This window comes from Egretta garzetta, unplaced genomic scaffold (genome assembly GCF_000687185.1).
Source record: "Egretta garzetta isolate BGI_Z169 unplaced genomic scaffold, ASM68718v1 scaffold283, whole genome shotgun sequence".
NCBI classification, from domain to species: Eukaryota; Metazoa; Chordata; class Aves; order Pelecaniformes; family Ardeidae; genus Egretta; species Egretta garzetta.
The window spans coordinates 1,463,832-1,476,769 of NW_009259043.1; the positions used below are offsets into that span (position 1 = coordinate 1,463,832).

Sequence of the window (12,938 nt, forward strand, 5' to 3'; positions counted from 1 at the left end):
AGTACTACTACTATTTCACATTTCACTGAAAGTATAGAAAGCCTCTTTGGCTTTTCTTCACCTAGCACCATTGAGATTTTTTTTTTAATGGCAGGTGAAAAAGATTTTTTTAAAAAAAAATAAATTGTGACATGGGGATGTCATGTTAGACTGACTGCCCTCTGTCTAGGAATTGTGTGTGATTCTTCCAATTTCCTGACTGTTTCAAAGGAAAGAAGTATCTAGCATCTAAGCTCCGAACCGTTTTGCTGACAATCCTTAGCTTATCAAATCTCTGTGAGCTGTCCACCTACCTTCTCCAATGCAGTCCAGAGAGCTCTGATACATGATTAACGATGAAGCTCTCAGCCAAAAAGTCTGCTGTCTTACTAGTTTTGCATAATGTGTCGTAATAATAGCCCAGTTCATATCCAGAGTTTCTGCTTCTTACATCTTGGTTACTGGCCACGTATGTTCTGTGGAGGAACAACTCTTGTAGTAATCTGTACCTTGGATTTTTATAAAAGCAGATTTACCAATCTGTTTGAATGATTCTCTATTTGGTCTGAACATTCATACTTTCCTTTCTTGAATCAAAGTAGATCAGATCCCTTAAGAGGCCGGTATGTTACGTTGGCTGGATAATGTATCTCTCTCTCATTTAGCCAGTAACATCAGCCTTCCTCGACTGCTGCTTCCATCCCCTGTCTGCAAAGCAGTTTTGCATATTGGCTGTGCATCAAACACGAGAAGAAAAAAGATGTCTGCCTGTATGATGCCTATCATTCCATACTGTTGCATTGTGTGCCTTATCTATGGGACCCTTTTTTTTTCTTCTTTATCAGCTAAAGCAAATTTGTGTATCTTAAATAAGTTTAGATAGGTTTGTTTTTTTTTTCTGGACAGGACGAGGTTAATTTGGCCCTTGGAGAAACTGTTATTTTTGGGGAACCAGTGGAAGAACAGTTAATGGAAGTTCTCATGGAGCTATGTAAATGGATCTCAGATGTAGTTATATCTGTAATAGGTGTCAAAAAGGCTCCTCCTGGACTTGAATCTCTCCTCTGTAATCTCTCTGAAATATGAGCTGTGGAGACTGTTGATACAAAGTTCAATCTCATCTCTTGCTGCATGTTTTAAGTTCATAAAGGCACTCAGATTAGTTAAAATTTTTAATAGAGCACTGTTAACTATTTAAATAGGATGGATCTGCCCACGCACAGGGTTTTCTTGTTGTCTTATGATAAACACCATATACTCATGCTGGCCCTGAGAAGCAGGCTGTGTTCTTTCCCTCTCATATGTGATCACTGGTCATAAAGGTCATGAAAGCCAAATTATGTGAATGCCAGACTAGGCAGGGGGTTTACATGAATGTATTTGACTGGAATTTGGTGAGCAATAAAATACGAGAAAGAAATTTCTTTCTTTTGTATTTGTATTAGCTCAGAACAGAATGCAAAAGCGAGCAGCCACAAAAACGTGTAAAGGCTGACCAGTGCAATATAAAGCCTCGCAAGAATATTTGTTGAACTAAGAGGTTTACTAAATAAGGAAATGAACAGAGTAATTATTCTGCACAATCCTGGAATACTTTTTATCCTCACTAAGCCTATACTTCCATGAGATGTAGAATTGCAGGGTATAACACTATAACCAAGCTTCTTAATTCAGCTAATTAAAGCACCAAGATAGTGAAGATACCTTTCAGGATGCATTAGTTACCCTCTTTTCTTGGATTTTGAGGAGAGACAGTAATTCACTGAATTTTTTTTGTCATTTAGAAGGCAGTTTCATGATGTACAGACAGTTCTGATGAGCAATATGTGTGTGAAAAACTGTATGTGAAAGCCCCCATGAACTGCACATGGTTCATCTCTGTTCTGTTTACAAATCGATTAAGCCCCCCAAAAACAAACAAGGATGCAGAAGCATGCATCCATAGAGGAATTTTCTTTACAGTGCATGAGCTTTGGATTCACATCCTGACTTAGCTCCTGTTAGCTTCAGGAAGTTGGCAGCTTCTGGGTAGCAGACGAGAGTGCTTTTTGTATATGCCTTCATGTATTTTTGAAGAAAGTCTAGCGACGTGGATCCTTGACCCTGAGTGGGGACTCCAGGCCTCTTTTATAGTTATTAAATATGAATTATATGCTGTCCTTTCTGTCTTTGCTAAAATGCTAGGCAGTTGTTCTTTCATTTTTAATTAAGAGCTGGAGTATAATTGACTAGAGACTTGGGTTCTTAAATGTGGTATTTTATGTTGTGATTAAAAATTTACTAAATAAAAACAAACCCGAAGGCTTCACAATATTTCTTTAATTTTAAGCTTTCCAGTAAAAGATGTGCTTCATGCAAGTCTTGCCATGTATCGCAGATACGCTTCTCTATGTGGTGTCACCAGCATACCATGTATGAGTTCCATTCTTAGTCATTTGAGAATGCTGAAAGCTTTGAAGCTTTTAGTGCTATTTGCTTGTATGCCTAGTCATTGCAGTCCCAATGTCTGTGGTTTATCTTTTCAAGTTCAAGGAGTTTTTAATAATGAAAATGAGTACCTTCTCCCTCCCCCCCTCTCCCCTTCCCCCTCTTGCTCTGTCTTACAGATATAAAGAGGTTAGCTGAAAAGGAAGACTGGGTTGTTGACAATGAAGGGTTGACATCGTTGGTGGGTATCCTTACGTGTCTTGTAGGCACTTTCTTTGCTGGATTTTTTTTTTTTTGCAAGTGTAATGTTTCTGTATTCTCCAAAAATTGAATTATTTTGGACTTTGTCTATGTGTGTGCATACTGGTGTCTATAGTTTTATTAAAATATGAAACTATGGGAAGATAAATACAAAATGTTTTGTTTGGATGGTTACTTATTTACAGCACTCCTAACAGATCTCATCACCAAACACAAAGTTATTTTTTTCTTTTTTTATTTGTGCTTCTCAAACTATTATGTCTGAAGTAAGCTTAAGTGATAAAGGTACTACTAGACAGCAATATTTTTGAAGTTGCAAAACAGGGAAAAAAAAAAGCATGAACAAAAGCTTTGCAGATTTGTGCTGTGTATTGAGAGACAAAAATAAATAGGAATTGGGCATCAAGATATGTATCATGACTTTCTGCCTTAAGTAGGGTTATTTAAATGTATCAGTATAATTATTGCTGACCTCTAGCATGATTTTGCGGAGATAAACAATAACTTTCATTGTTAAGCATCTTATTTTAGGGATGGTTTACTGAAGTAAAAAATATTTTTGAGGTCACAACAAGTTCAGTTCACATCAAAATGCTTCATAACTTAGTAGGCTCACTACCATGGAATTGGTCTGTAGCTAAATAAATAGGTCACTTATATGTTATAATGAGAAATTGAACTGAAAAGCAACTAATTTAGGAGATTGCCTACACACAAACAACAAATGACTTGAAACCAAATTCAGATAAATTAGTGAGATGCTTTCTGGAAATACACAGTAATGAGTAATGCCTAAAACACAGCAAGCAAGTTGTAGGTGTGACTTAAAAACAATCTGCGAAAGCAGAAAGGGCCTGTGGGAGGGAGAGTTGCTTTGTGTATATTATCTGAGAGAATGCTCCACAGACTTTTTTAGTTTTCTTATTTGCTTCTATAAATACATGTTTGAAGTTGAGTAGGAGGGCATTAAGCAATCACAATAGACACATTGTAGGAAGGAGTGTTGTTGGGCAATTGTAGTATTATAACCAGATTTACAGCTTCTGGTCTTGGTTTCAGTTGCTGCTGACTTGGGCAAGTCCCTTAACATTTCTGTTTTTCATTCTATTCATCTGTAAAATGGAGGGAGGAGGAAAGATCTTCCACAAAGCTTTGTTTCTTTATTCTTTTGCTGTATCCTAACCCATCTTTGTTTAAAAACAGCTTCGGTCTTTTTTGGATTTAGAAATCACCCATGAATTCCTTGTATACACCACTTCCCTAGGTACCTTTTGAGGCCATGGTTGAGATGTGCCAAATTTTAATGGTGGCAGTTGGCTATGTTTTGTCATAGCAGGGTTATTTATCTACTAAAGTAGAGTTCATTGTGGTAATACTGTAACAAAAATTAACCAGTACAAACAAGGGTCAAGCAGTCTCTTTGGGAACGTTTTAGTCTTGAGATAGAAACTGTATTTTAAGTTTGCAGGAAATACTGGTTGATAACCCCTTCAGCATTTATATTCCAGGTAAAAGATACAGTAAGACACAGAACCAACTTTCCTCGGTTTCATAATATCCAAAGGATAACATGTCTGAACAGTTTTCTTCTCCTGAGGTGTGATGTTTTATTATGTGGAAACAAAAAAAACAGGAGCAGCACTTTACTGCTGTTCTTCTTCTTTCAAGCAGGTCCAAAAATAATAAATACGGATTGTCTTAGTGGCTTTTTTAATGATTTTCAGGTTGCCATGCAGGCATCGCTTTCATGATCCACCTCCAGCCTAGCATTTACAGAAATAAAAGTTACTCCTAAGCCTAAAGTTGGTGATTTGCCATAAACTATATACTGGATGAAAAGCGGGTTTACATGGCTTAGAAGCTTTTTTTGTCCACCTCTTTGACCCAAATCCAATAGGATGATGTCCCCCTAGAACAGTGATGCCTCTGTGCTTCACGTGGCCCTGTATAACAGCTTCCTGCCTAATACCAGCAGGCAGCCTCATTAAAATAAAAAAATAGGTGTGACTTAACAAGGAAGACAGAAAGACAAGGAAAAACTGACTAATGACTGATGCTGTGAACTCGTTTGCACTCTCAGAGTGAAACTGATACACGCATCAAGCACTGGTACTTCAGGTTTGGAAACCTGAAGGTAAAAGAAAGCCCTCCAAACCTGTGATAATTTTTTTCTCCATGTGAAAACAATTTCAATATATTTTTCTTAAAAACCTTTTGCTGAAATAAAATGCAGAAATATCAGATATTCCAGGTGAAATTCTATCCCAGCTTAGATCAAGGAGGGGAGGAGGGAGGGTGTCACAGGCATCTGTAATGTAATTGTCATTATATGCTACCACAAACAAGATATAAAATCTTACATGACCCTTTTAGAGGGAGCTGTTCGGTGTAGAAGGCTCTCATTCAGATAAAAAAAAAAAAGTATATTGATCTAAGGTAATATTTCTGTAGATAACTTAAGTACAAAAGTACATCCCTACAAAAGGGTCCTCTGGTAATATACAAATTGTGCTTTTATTTTGTTTTTTCCCTTATTTGTGATAATTTGGAAATAAAGAGCTTACCATGTGGCATTGAAGTTTTTATATATTTGTGTAGTATACATTTGACATGCTTATCTAAAGCTAACAAGTCATTTGCCTTTCAGCCATCCCAGTTTGAACAGTGCATTATCCATTCCTTGCAATCTCTTAAAACTGTGCTGGACTGCAAACCTGGAGAGGCCAGCGTAAGTTTTGATTTATGCTTTTATTTTTGTTCTTTTTATGTAAATTACTGTTGGGTTTCAGAACAAGAACTTTCAGAGAATGATACAGGGGTGAAACTTTCCTCTTTGTTTTTTCCCTGTACACCCTTTTCACTGCTGCTAGCTTTTAGAATTCTGTTTGTGTTTCCTTTGTTGGGGTAATTGTGTGTGTATGGGGCAGATTGGACCTATATTTAACTCTTTAAAGCTGTTCTTTTGAAAAAACCCTACTAGTGTAATTTTCAGATGGCAGTAGATGTGACTTTATTTACATGGAAAAAAAAGGGGGGGGGTGGGAGGGCGCATTCCTAGGAATTATGCTTCATTCAGTGTTGCATCCAACGACTTCCAGAACTTGAATTCAGCTTTTTACTTCTGTAAATTTTATTCTAAATCAGGAGTCCTGGTTATCCCTATCCACTTAGTACCTTGAGGCCCTGACTGATTGTGATACTGATGTTTTCTTTCAGGTTTCAGTGATCTAAGGAAGTCCTTTGGACCCCTCTGTTTCTCTCTCCTCTCTTATTTTAATTTTTACGGGTAGCTTGTCTAGTTTCTTAATGAACATTATTAAAAGTAATCTGCAGTCCATAGTGTTGTGCCCTTTTTGTTAGGGTACAAAGTTCTTTGATTATCCTGGGAGCTTTTGCTGCAATTTCTTTAGCCAGCAATGATATGTATCACGTGTACTAGGTACTAGGACTTCTTTCCTTTTAATGTGTTATCTCTTCATACTTGTCAAACTGCTTATTGGGACTTATATTCTCTCACCATTTTTAAGGTAGGGAAAAACTGAAATTGATCCGTGAGAAAACACTCTGTCCCAGCAGCCATTCCTATAATTGTGTCATCTCTCTAGGGATAGGTTACTCAGGCCTTCCCTGAGAGTAAGGCCACATGAAGCTGTTCTGCTGCAATAATATGCTTGCATCTTCAGGTTTTCCAGCAGCAGAAAACACAGGAAGATGTGTGCCAGCTAAGCATTGGGATCATGCAGGTAACTCGAGCACTTGTAAGTGTGAAATTGTGAACACAAGCAATCAACAAAAGTGTGTGCTTTGTACCCTGCCCACCTCCCAAAAGGCAGCTTAAGTTGATGACTCTGTTGTTCCTCTGATACACTCTGGGATACTGAGAAATGTTTGATTTTTAAAAGTATGTAGAGCTTACTAGCCGAATCTGATGATATCAAATCCTCAGAGGGTAAGTGACATATTCAAGTATTTTACTGATTGTGACTGTTCAAGATTTTACTGATGACTGAGACACGCTTGCTGAGCTGATGTCATCTAACATTGATATACTGCAGTAAAAGGAGCAATGCTGATTTTCATCAGCTGAAGATCTAGCTTTTAATTTTTCTATCAGAAAAAAAATATTCTTTTTAACAAAATCGAGGGGGGGGTTTAAATATATTTGAAATTAGATAATTGCAAGTTTTAGGCTTTTGAACCATTTTTATAGTCTTCTCAAATAAGAAATCATGAGCCAGAGCAAAAAATAGATTTCAGTGATGCTTCTGCGATGTTTACTTGGGATCAACTGTTCAGCTTGAACACTTGAAAACTATTAACAATGCCTTCTTTGCAAATCAGCAGATTATCACTGCATAATTTTAGCTGTGCATGATGAGAATCACTTAGGATTAATAACTCCTGTGCTTTGCTACAAGTAAATTGTGATGCATACAGAATTGAAAATATGTATTTAAAAGGTGTAACAAAAATGTTACTGTATTTATGTAAGGTTTAGGACAAAGAAAGGTGATGATGATTGTTCTGCTTCTGTTGATATAGTAAAAGTGAATTTAAGTTGGGTTTTTTGGTTTGGTTTTTGGGGGGTGGGGGTGGTTTGTTGGGGTTTTTTTTGTTGTTGTTCTGGCAGAAAATGTAGCTCTTTTTTATTGTTTCCTAGGTCTTCATAGACTGTTTGGAACAACTGAGCACCAAACCTGATGGTGACATAGATACGGCACAGTAAGTAAAATAAATAGGACCTATGTGTAGTATTCTGAAATTGTGGGTGCAAATCTCAAATTTCAGTGGTGGTGTGGTTTTATTCCCTCTGGTATTCCATATTTCTTGTGAATACTTTTGCTTCTGGTTAGTGATGCTTTGAAATAAGAGCAGATACTTTTTATGCCAAACAATTGAGGGACATCATGTGATAGATATTGTACAAAATAATGAATATGGTATTGCTTATACCATTTTATTTAATGACCGTAGTTGTATGCTGTAGGAACAGGTATGTTGTTTTTGACAGGACCTTACATGGAATGAGTTGTCCTTGTCACTAAGTAATGTCTAGTCGTGGAGAAACGGCCCCTGCCTGTCTTTTCTTCCCTTCTATTTTGACTGGTTCTGTTGGTATTTCTGCTAAGTTCTTGAAAGTTTGTTTTTTCGATAATTGCTCATGAGCCACTTACTTTAGAGACCAAACCAAGTCAGAATCGCTTGAGTTTCCAAGAGTACCAATCATTTCTTTGTCAAAAGCCAGAGGCTTGGCAAATACTGGTACCTGCAATATACAGTAGAAAAGTTCCTAATGCCACTTTTTTTTTTTTTTTTTGCTATTTGGACGACTCTGTTGGCTGAATAGGTGTAAAACCAAAATGGAATCTGTGGCAAACCAGAGAAATTATAGAAAATTAAAATGCTTTAAGAAGGAAGGGTTTGTAGCTAGAATAGTACTGTCTCTCCACCAAGCTCCTGCAGGCTTTGTGGACATCTTAGAAAAACTGAACAACGTGAGGTGCTTTAACTGTTGTGAGGGGGCTTGAAACGAGATTTCAGTCCTCTGTTCCAACTGTTCATTTGAATACACTATGATTCAGATAATCAAAAGCACTATACTACTCACTTTTTAAACAATATTCCTAGTCTTTCAGTTGATGTTTCATCTCCCGATTTGTTTGGAAGCATTCATGAAGACTCAAGTCTTTCTTCAGTAAGTTTGGCTTCTATTTCTAAAAGCTGATGTGAAACTTAATATTTCTCAAAGTCACAGGAATGTGGTCCTTTTTTTTAAGTGTTTGGTTTTTGCTTTCCTTCTTTAGAGAGCAGTTCTGTATTCTAGAGGCATTTTCTTAGATACATATGTATATAAGTGTAAGAAAATACAAGGATATAAGGCTTGAATATAAGGCCCTTTTTAAAAGCACTGTTCGTTTATGATAACTTAGTATACCTTCTTAAGGTAACTAATGAAGACATTTTTTGAAACCAGGTCCTCCTCAGAAACTAACATGGCATTGAAATCAGTGAAAATAGCACTGGTGTTAAGACAGCTGAGGATCTGACTTTTGTTTTATCACCTTGCTTTAAGAACAGGTCTGATTATTAGTTACTTTTTAAAGCCCATGAAGATACAGATATTCAGTAGTGTAGATTTTTCCCAAAAAACCTACTTTACCGAGAGTAAGTATTGATTATTTGTTTGGCTTGCTTGTATTAGGGTCTGGTTTTTAGGAACTTGGAAGAAAGGTTTTTAATATTCTTGACACTTTGACTTTGGTTAATGTACTTTCTTCTAGTGCGGTGGCTGATGGAAAAAAATGTAGTTGATCCCTGCAAGAAACCTAGTGAGAACCTCTTGTGAAGTCAATATTCCTTAGTACAGGTTTTAAATGTCAGAAGCCCAGCTTTGCCTCATTTACAAGAGCAATAAGCATTCCTACTACAATAAAGAATCACAGATTACCAAATCAGGCCAGGTTTCTGAATTGCAGACTATAATAATTAGTTCTTTATATCATTTTATTCTTGCAACACATAAATCTTCATTAATTGTTGTCAAAGTAACTTTTTGTTGCTGTGACTTGTTCCTATGTGTCATAGGTATGAATGTTTCAGTAAAAAAGAAATCAACAATTTTAGACAATGTTCAGTTACCGTGGTGTCACATTTTTTTATGTAAATCACAGAAGACTTTATCTTTTCTTTCCTGATTGAGTAATGAGAAAAGAGAAAGTGATTTACCAGAGTAAGATTTGTCACTGTATTTTTAAAATTATCATTTTTTTTAATAGTCTGCATGTCAACTGATTATAATTTAAAGTAGTATGCAACCGCACATCTCAATACTAGTCGTCATATTACTGGAATACAAAATTGTCAGGAGTTGTTCTGAGTGTGAAAATGCAACACTTACCAATATTTTTAATCAGATATTCACTGTTACCATGACTTCATTGCCAAATAATTTTGTTTTCAGAATATTTTCTGGCATTGATTTTGAACTTCCATCTGAACTAGAAAAAAAATGTTTTCCCATTGGGAGAAGGAGAGGGGAAGAGGGAACACCAAATCTATTTAAATCTATTTAAATAGTAGTTCTGTCTTGTTTGGTTCTTTGTCCCTTTGGAAACTACACCTTATTGCACCGAGGTCAGGGAAAGGCAATTCTGGTATCTCAACTCCACAATGTAGTAGACCTTCTTGTAATTAAAAAAATCATTGAAGAACAGACATGAGTTATAACCACCTAATTTTTTTTTCAAATTAACTGCTGAATTTACATTATGTACTTCTGAACCTTCTAGTATTTTAGAATGGGTGAGTGCATTCATTCAGTACCTGGTTTGCTTCCCTGGTTTTAGCCAGCTTCATGTGAAAGTGAAGATGATCTTCAGTTAATTTTATGAAGGTCATAATAATTCTTAGCATACTTCTTGAAACAAAGTAAAAGCCAGAAACAGCTTCCTGGAAAGCTGTCCAAACCTAATTTTTGTAAAGAAGTCTTAACCATGATTCTGTATTAGTCACAGCTATTCCAGTGAATGCTCTAGATCCTGTAAGAACAAGCATGCATATTCAACCATCATACCTGATATTCACTCAGTTCTTGGTGTTTCATTGACAAAAATATTTGTAAACACCACTTTACAGCATGTTTATCAAACACACAGAGTCAATAAAATACTATACATTTGCAGTATTGGTCATGCTGATATTTCTTTTTTCTAACTATTGTACTCTTTCTTTTCTTAATATAAATTTTTAGGAACAGAGGCTTTTAATTGCACTCAGTAACTGCCGTTATCTGGAACGTCATACCTTCCTAAACATAGCTGAACATTTTGAGAAACATGGCTTTCAAGGTGTTGAAAAAATAACTCAAGTAAGTGAGAGCACTGGAATGAAGTATCATTGTTTGAAGGAAAGGGGTTTTATTTGTTTTACTTTCTGTGGAAATTAAGTGCAAGTGTTCAAATGGCTGAAAGGATTCTTGGGTGAGCCTTCTACAAATGAGTGGGACTTCAAGCATCAATTGGACACAACAACAACAACGATATGGTTATTTGTGTTCCTATAAGGCTTAAATAGCTGTTATAGAAAATGTGACCTCTTTCTTACTCAGGACTTGTGTGTTCAATGGCAAAGCTTATCAGATTTCTTAGTAAAGCCGTTTAATGTCACTGTGTTTTCTTAATGCAGAGAGTAAAAGATCGTTATCTCAAATATGCTTGATAAATTATTTCATCTGGCAATCTGTATTACTGATAGCTGTTGTTCATAAACTAGTTCAGGTTTTTTTGTTGTGTTTTGGTTTTTGTTGTGTATTTTTTTTTGGTTTTTTTTTTTCAAAGAACGAAAATGTCAAAGTGGGCGGCAGTAGCTGTCTCATTTTCCTGCCTTTTTGTAAAGATTAATCATTTTTTATGAGAAATGTTGTGACTTAATCCTTGGGACCATAAAGTTAATTTCCAGAAACATTTGTTGGTTGGAAGTAAAATGTTATCTTTTCCAGTACACAGTGCAATATTTCACTCGAACTGATGTTTCTACTATGTAGTACATCCTTAGTCCCATTCTGCCTGAATGTTGTTTGAATTTCTGTGGCTGAAGTAATTTTGAATAGCATTTAAATGGGGATGATATGATTTGTAATGTTAGTACAGCATACAAAATTACTGTGGATATTGCCTTTCTTTGCTACTGAAACAACTGAGAGTTGAGCTAGGTACAGTTAGTGTTGTCTATATAAGCAAATAAGACATCTGTTCTGTATGTACTCAACACTCTGTCTTGTACAGCCACATCAATCAGTATTGCCATTAAAAGTCTGGTAGGTTTATAAATGACAAAATTCAAATGTTGAAGTCACAGATTAATTTCAAATCTCTGTTAACCCTTTAAAAGTGCTGACTGGTGCAGTACTGCATATATGGGACGCATCAATCAGTAATGCTAGCTGGGAGGATTTGGATAATTGGATAGTCATCTTAAGAGGGCAAGTTTTGAACCCTTCATTAATTTCAGGAGAGGTTAGAAGCTCACAGGGTTCTCTAAGTTTCTTAATTTATTTAACTATCTATTAGATTAAAAATTAGCAATGAAGAATTGACAAAATTTTTGAAAAATAGAATTTGTTTTATTCTGAGAAACAAAACCATACTTTTAAATTCTGTTAACTTTATAAATTGAATTTTAAAGTGAATTTTATAGCGTATGTTGGTAAAAACTACCTGTTGTTTCGTTGGTGTTTGTTTTTTGTTTTTTTTTAAATTGCCTTTGTTAGGGAAATCATTATTATCTAATATTCTGAAAATAGAGAAATCATAAAATAGTAACCAAGAAAATTTCCTTACATTTTACATGGGTTTTATTTCCATTTTTTTCTTAGTGTGCCAGATACAGTCACATAAAATGGCCAAACTTCACACTCTGCTTTAGCACATGCCATCTTGGCACATACTTATGGTACTCACCAGTAATTATATTTAATTTCTGCATAATTCTTTTAAGTGCTTTTCTGTGGACATTCTTTAATTTAACTTTTTATCATCAGTTTAGTCAATTAGCAAGTGGAAAAAAAAAATAGATATTCAAGAATATACATCCTAGCTTATTGATTAAGCTTCTGAATAAAATTGTTTCCACAGTTCTGATACTTAGTAAGGCAGACGGGTTACTAGGACAGAGGGTCAAAATGGCTTTAATACAAAAATTGGAAACTTTAGCTACAGGGAAGTTCACAGCAGAAAGATAACAAGGAGAGAGTTGGATATTTCTTTGTGAGCATTTATCCCACGAGGGAGTCAGGAAAATGGGTATACACAATGGAAGTTGTTGAGAACTTCTGCTCTGCTTCACCCCTGCATCCTGGGCTCAAAAGAACATTCAGATGAATTGTTCATTCTTTCTTGTAATCTTTCCACCAGCTGAAAAACAAGGGTACCCACCACTATCTCAATTGCACATTGAACTTGAAAGAGGTTGAAGAGAGGACTCGCATGAAACAAAAAGCCCGTACTGAATGTGCTGATGATCTTTTGTGTTGAATGACTGAAGAAGTGGAAAGTGGAATTACTTAATTCTAAAACACTTTTGTTAAGGACAACTGAAGTAGTGGGTTCACAGATTGAATGGGTGCGTGTTTGCAGGGACTTCCCACTGGAACGTGTACTTTATTTTTCCCACTAGCTCAAACCTAAATAGGAGTGGTACAAGGATAATTATTCTCCCTAATCATAGGAAATTGAAGTGAAGAATATCTTGAAACCTATTCTGGGTTTACATTT

The 12,938-nt window shown here is 35.8% G+C and overlaps 1 protein-coding gene across 6 annotated transcripts in view; it reads left to right on the plus strand.

Annotated features, from left to right (window-relative positions):
- The window catches only part of EXOC2 (exocyst complex component 2), a 114,081-nt gene that overhangs the window by 61,295 nt on the left and 39,848 nt on the right, over nucleotides 1-12,938 (plus strand). For all 6 annotated transcript variants that reach the window (XR_004841475.1, XM_035890564.1, XM_009634998.2 and 3 more), the window contains 6 exons: nucleotides 2,586-2,647; nucleotides 5,315-5,395; nucleotides 6,351-6,410; nucleotides 7,328-7,389; nucleotides 8,296-8,362; nucleotides 10,418-10,534. Coding sequence is in view for 5 of the 6 variants with exons in the window: in XM_035890564.1 (XP_035746457.1) it covers nucleotides 2,586-2,647; nucleotides 5,315-5,395; nucleotides 6,351-6,410; nucleotides 7,328-7,389; nucleotides 8,296-8,362; nucleotides 10,418-10,534 (449 nt within the window). In the remaining variant the exon portion in view is untranslated. The remainder of the gene's footprint in view (nucleotides 1-2,585; nucleotides 2,648-5,314; nucleotides 5,396-6,350; nucleotides 6,411-7,327; nucleotides 7,390-8,295; nucleotides 8,363-10,417; nucleotides 10,535-12,938) is intronic.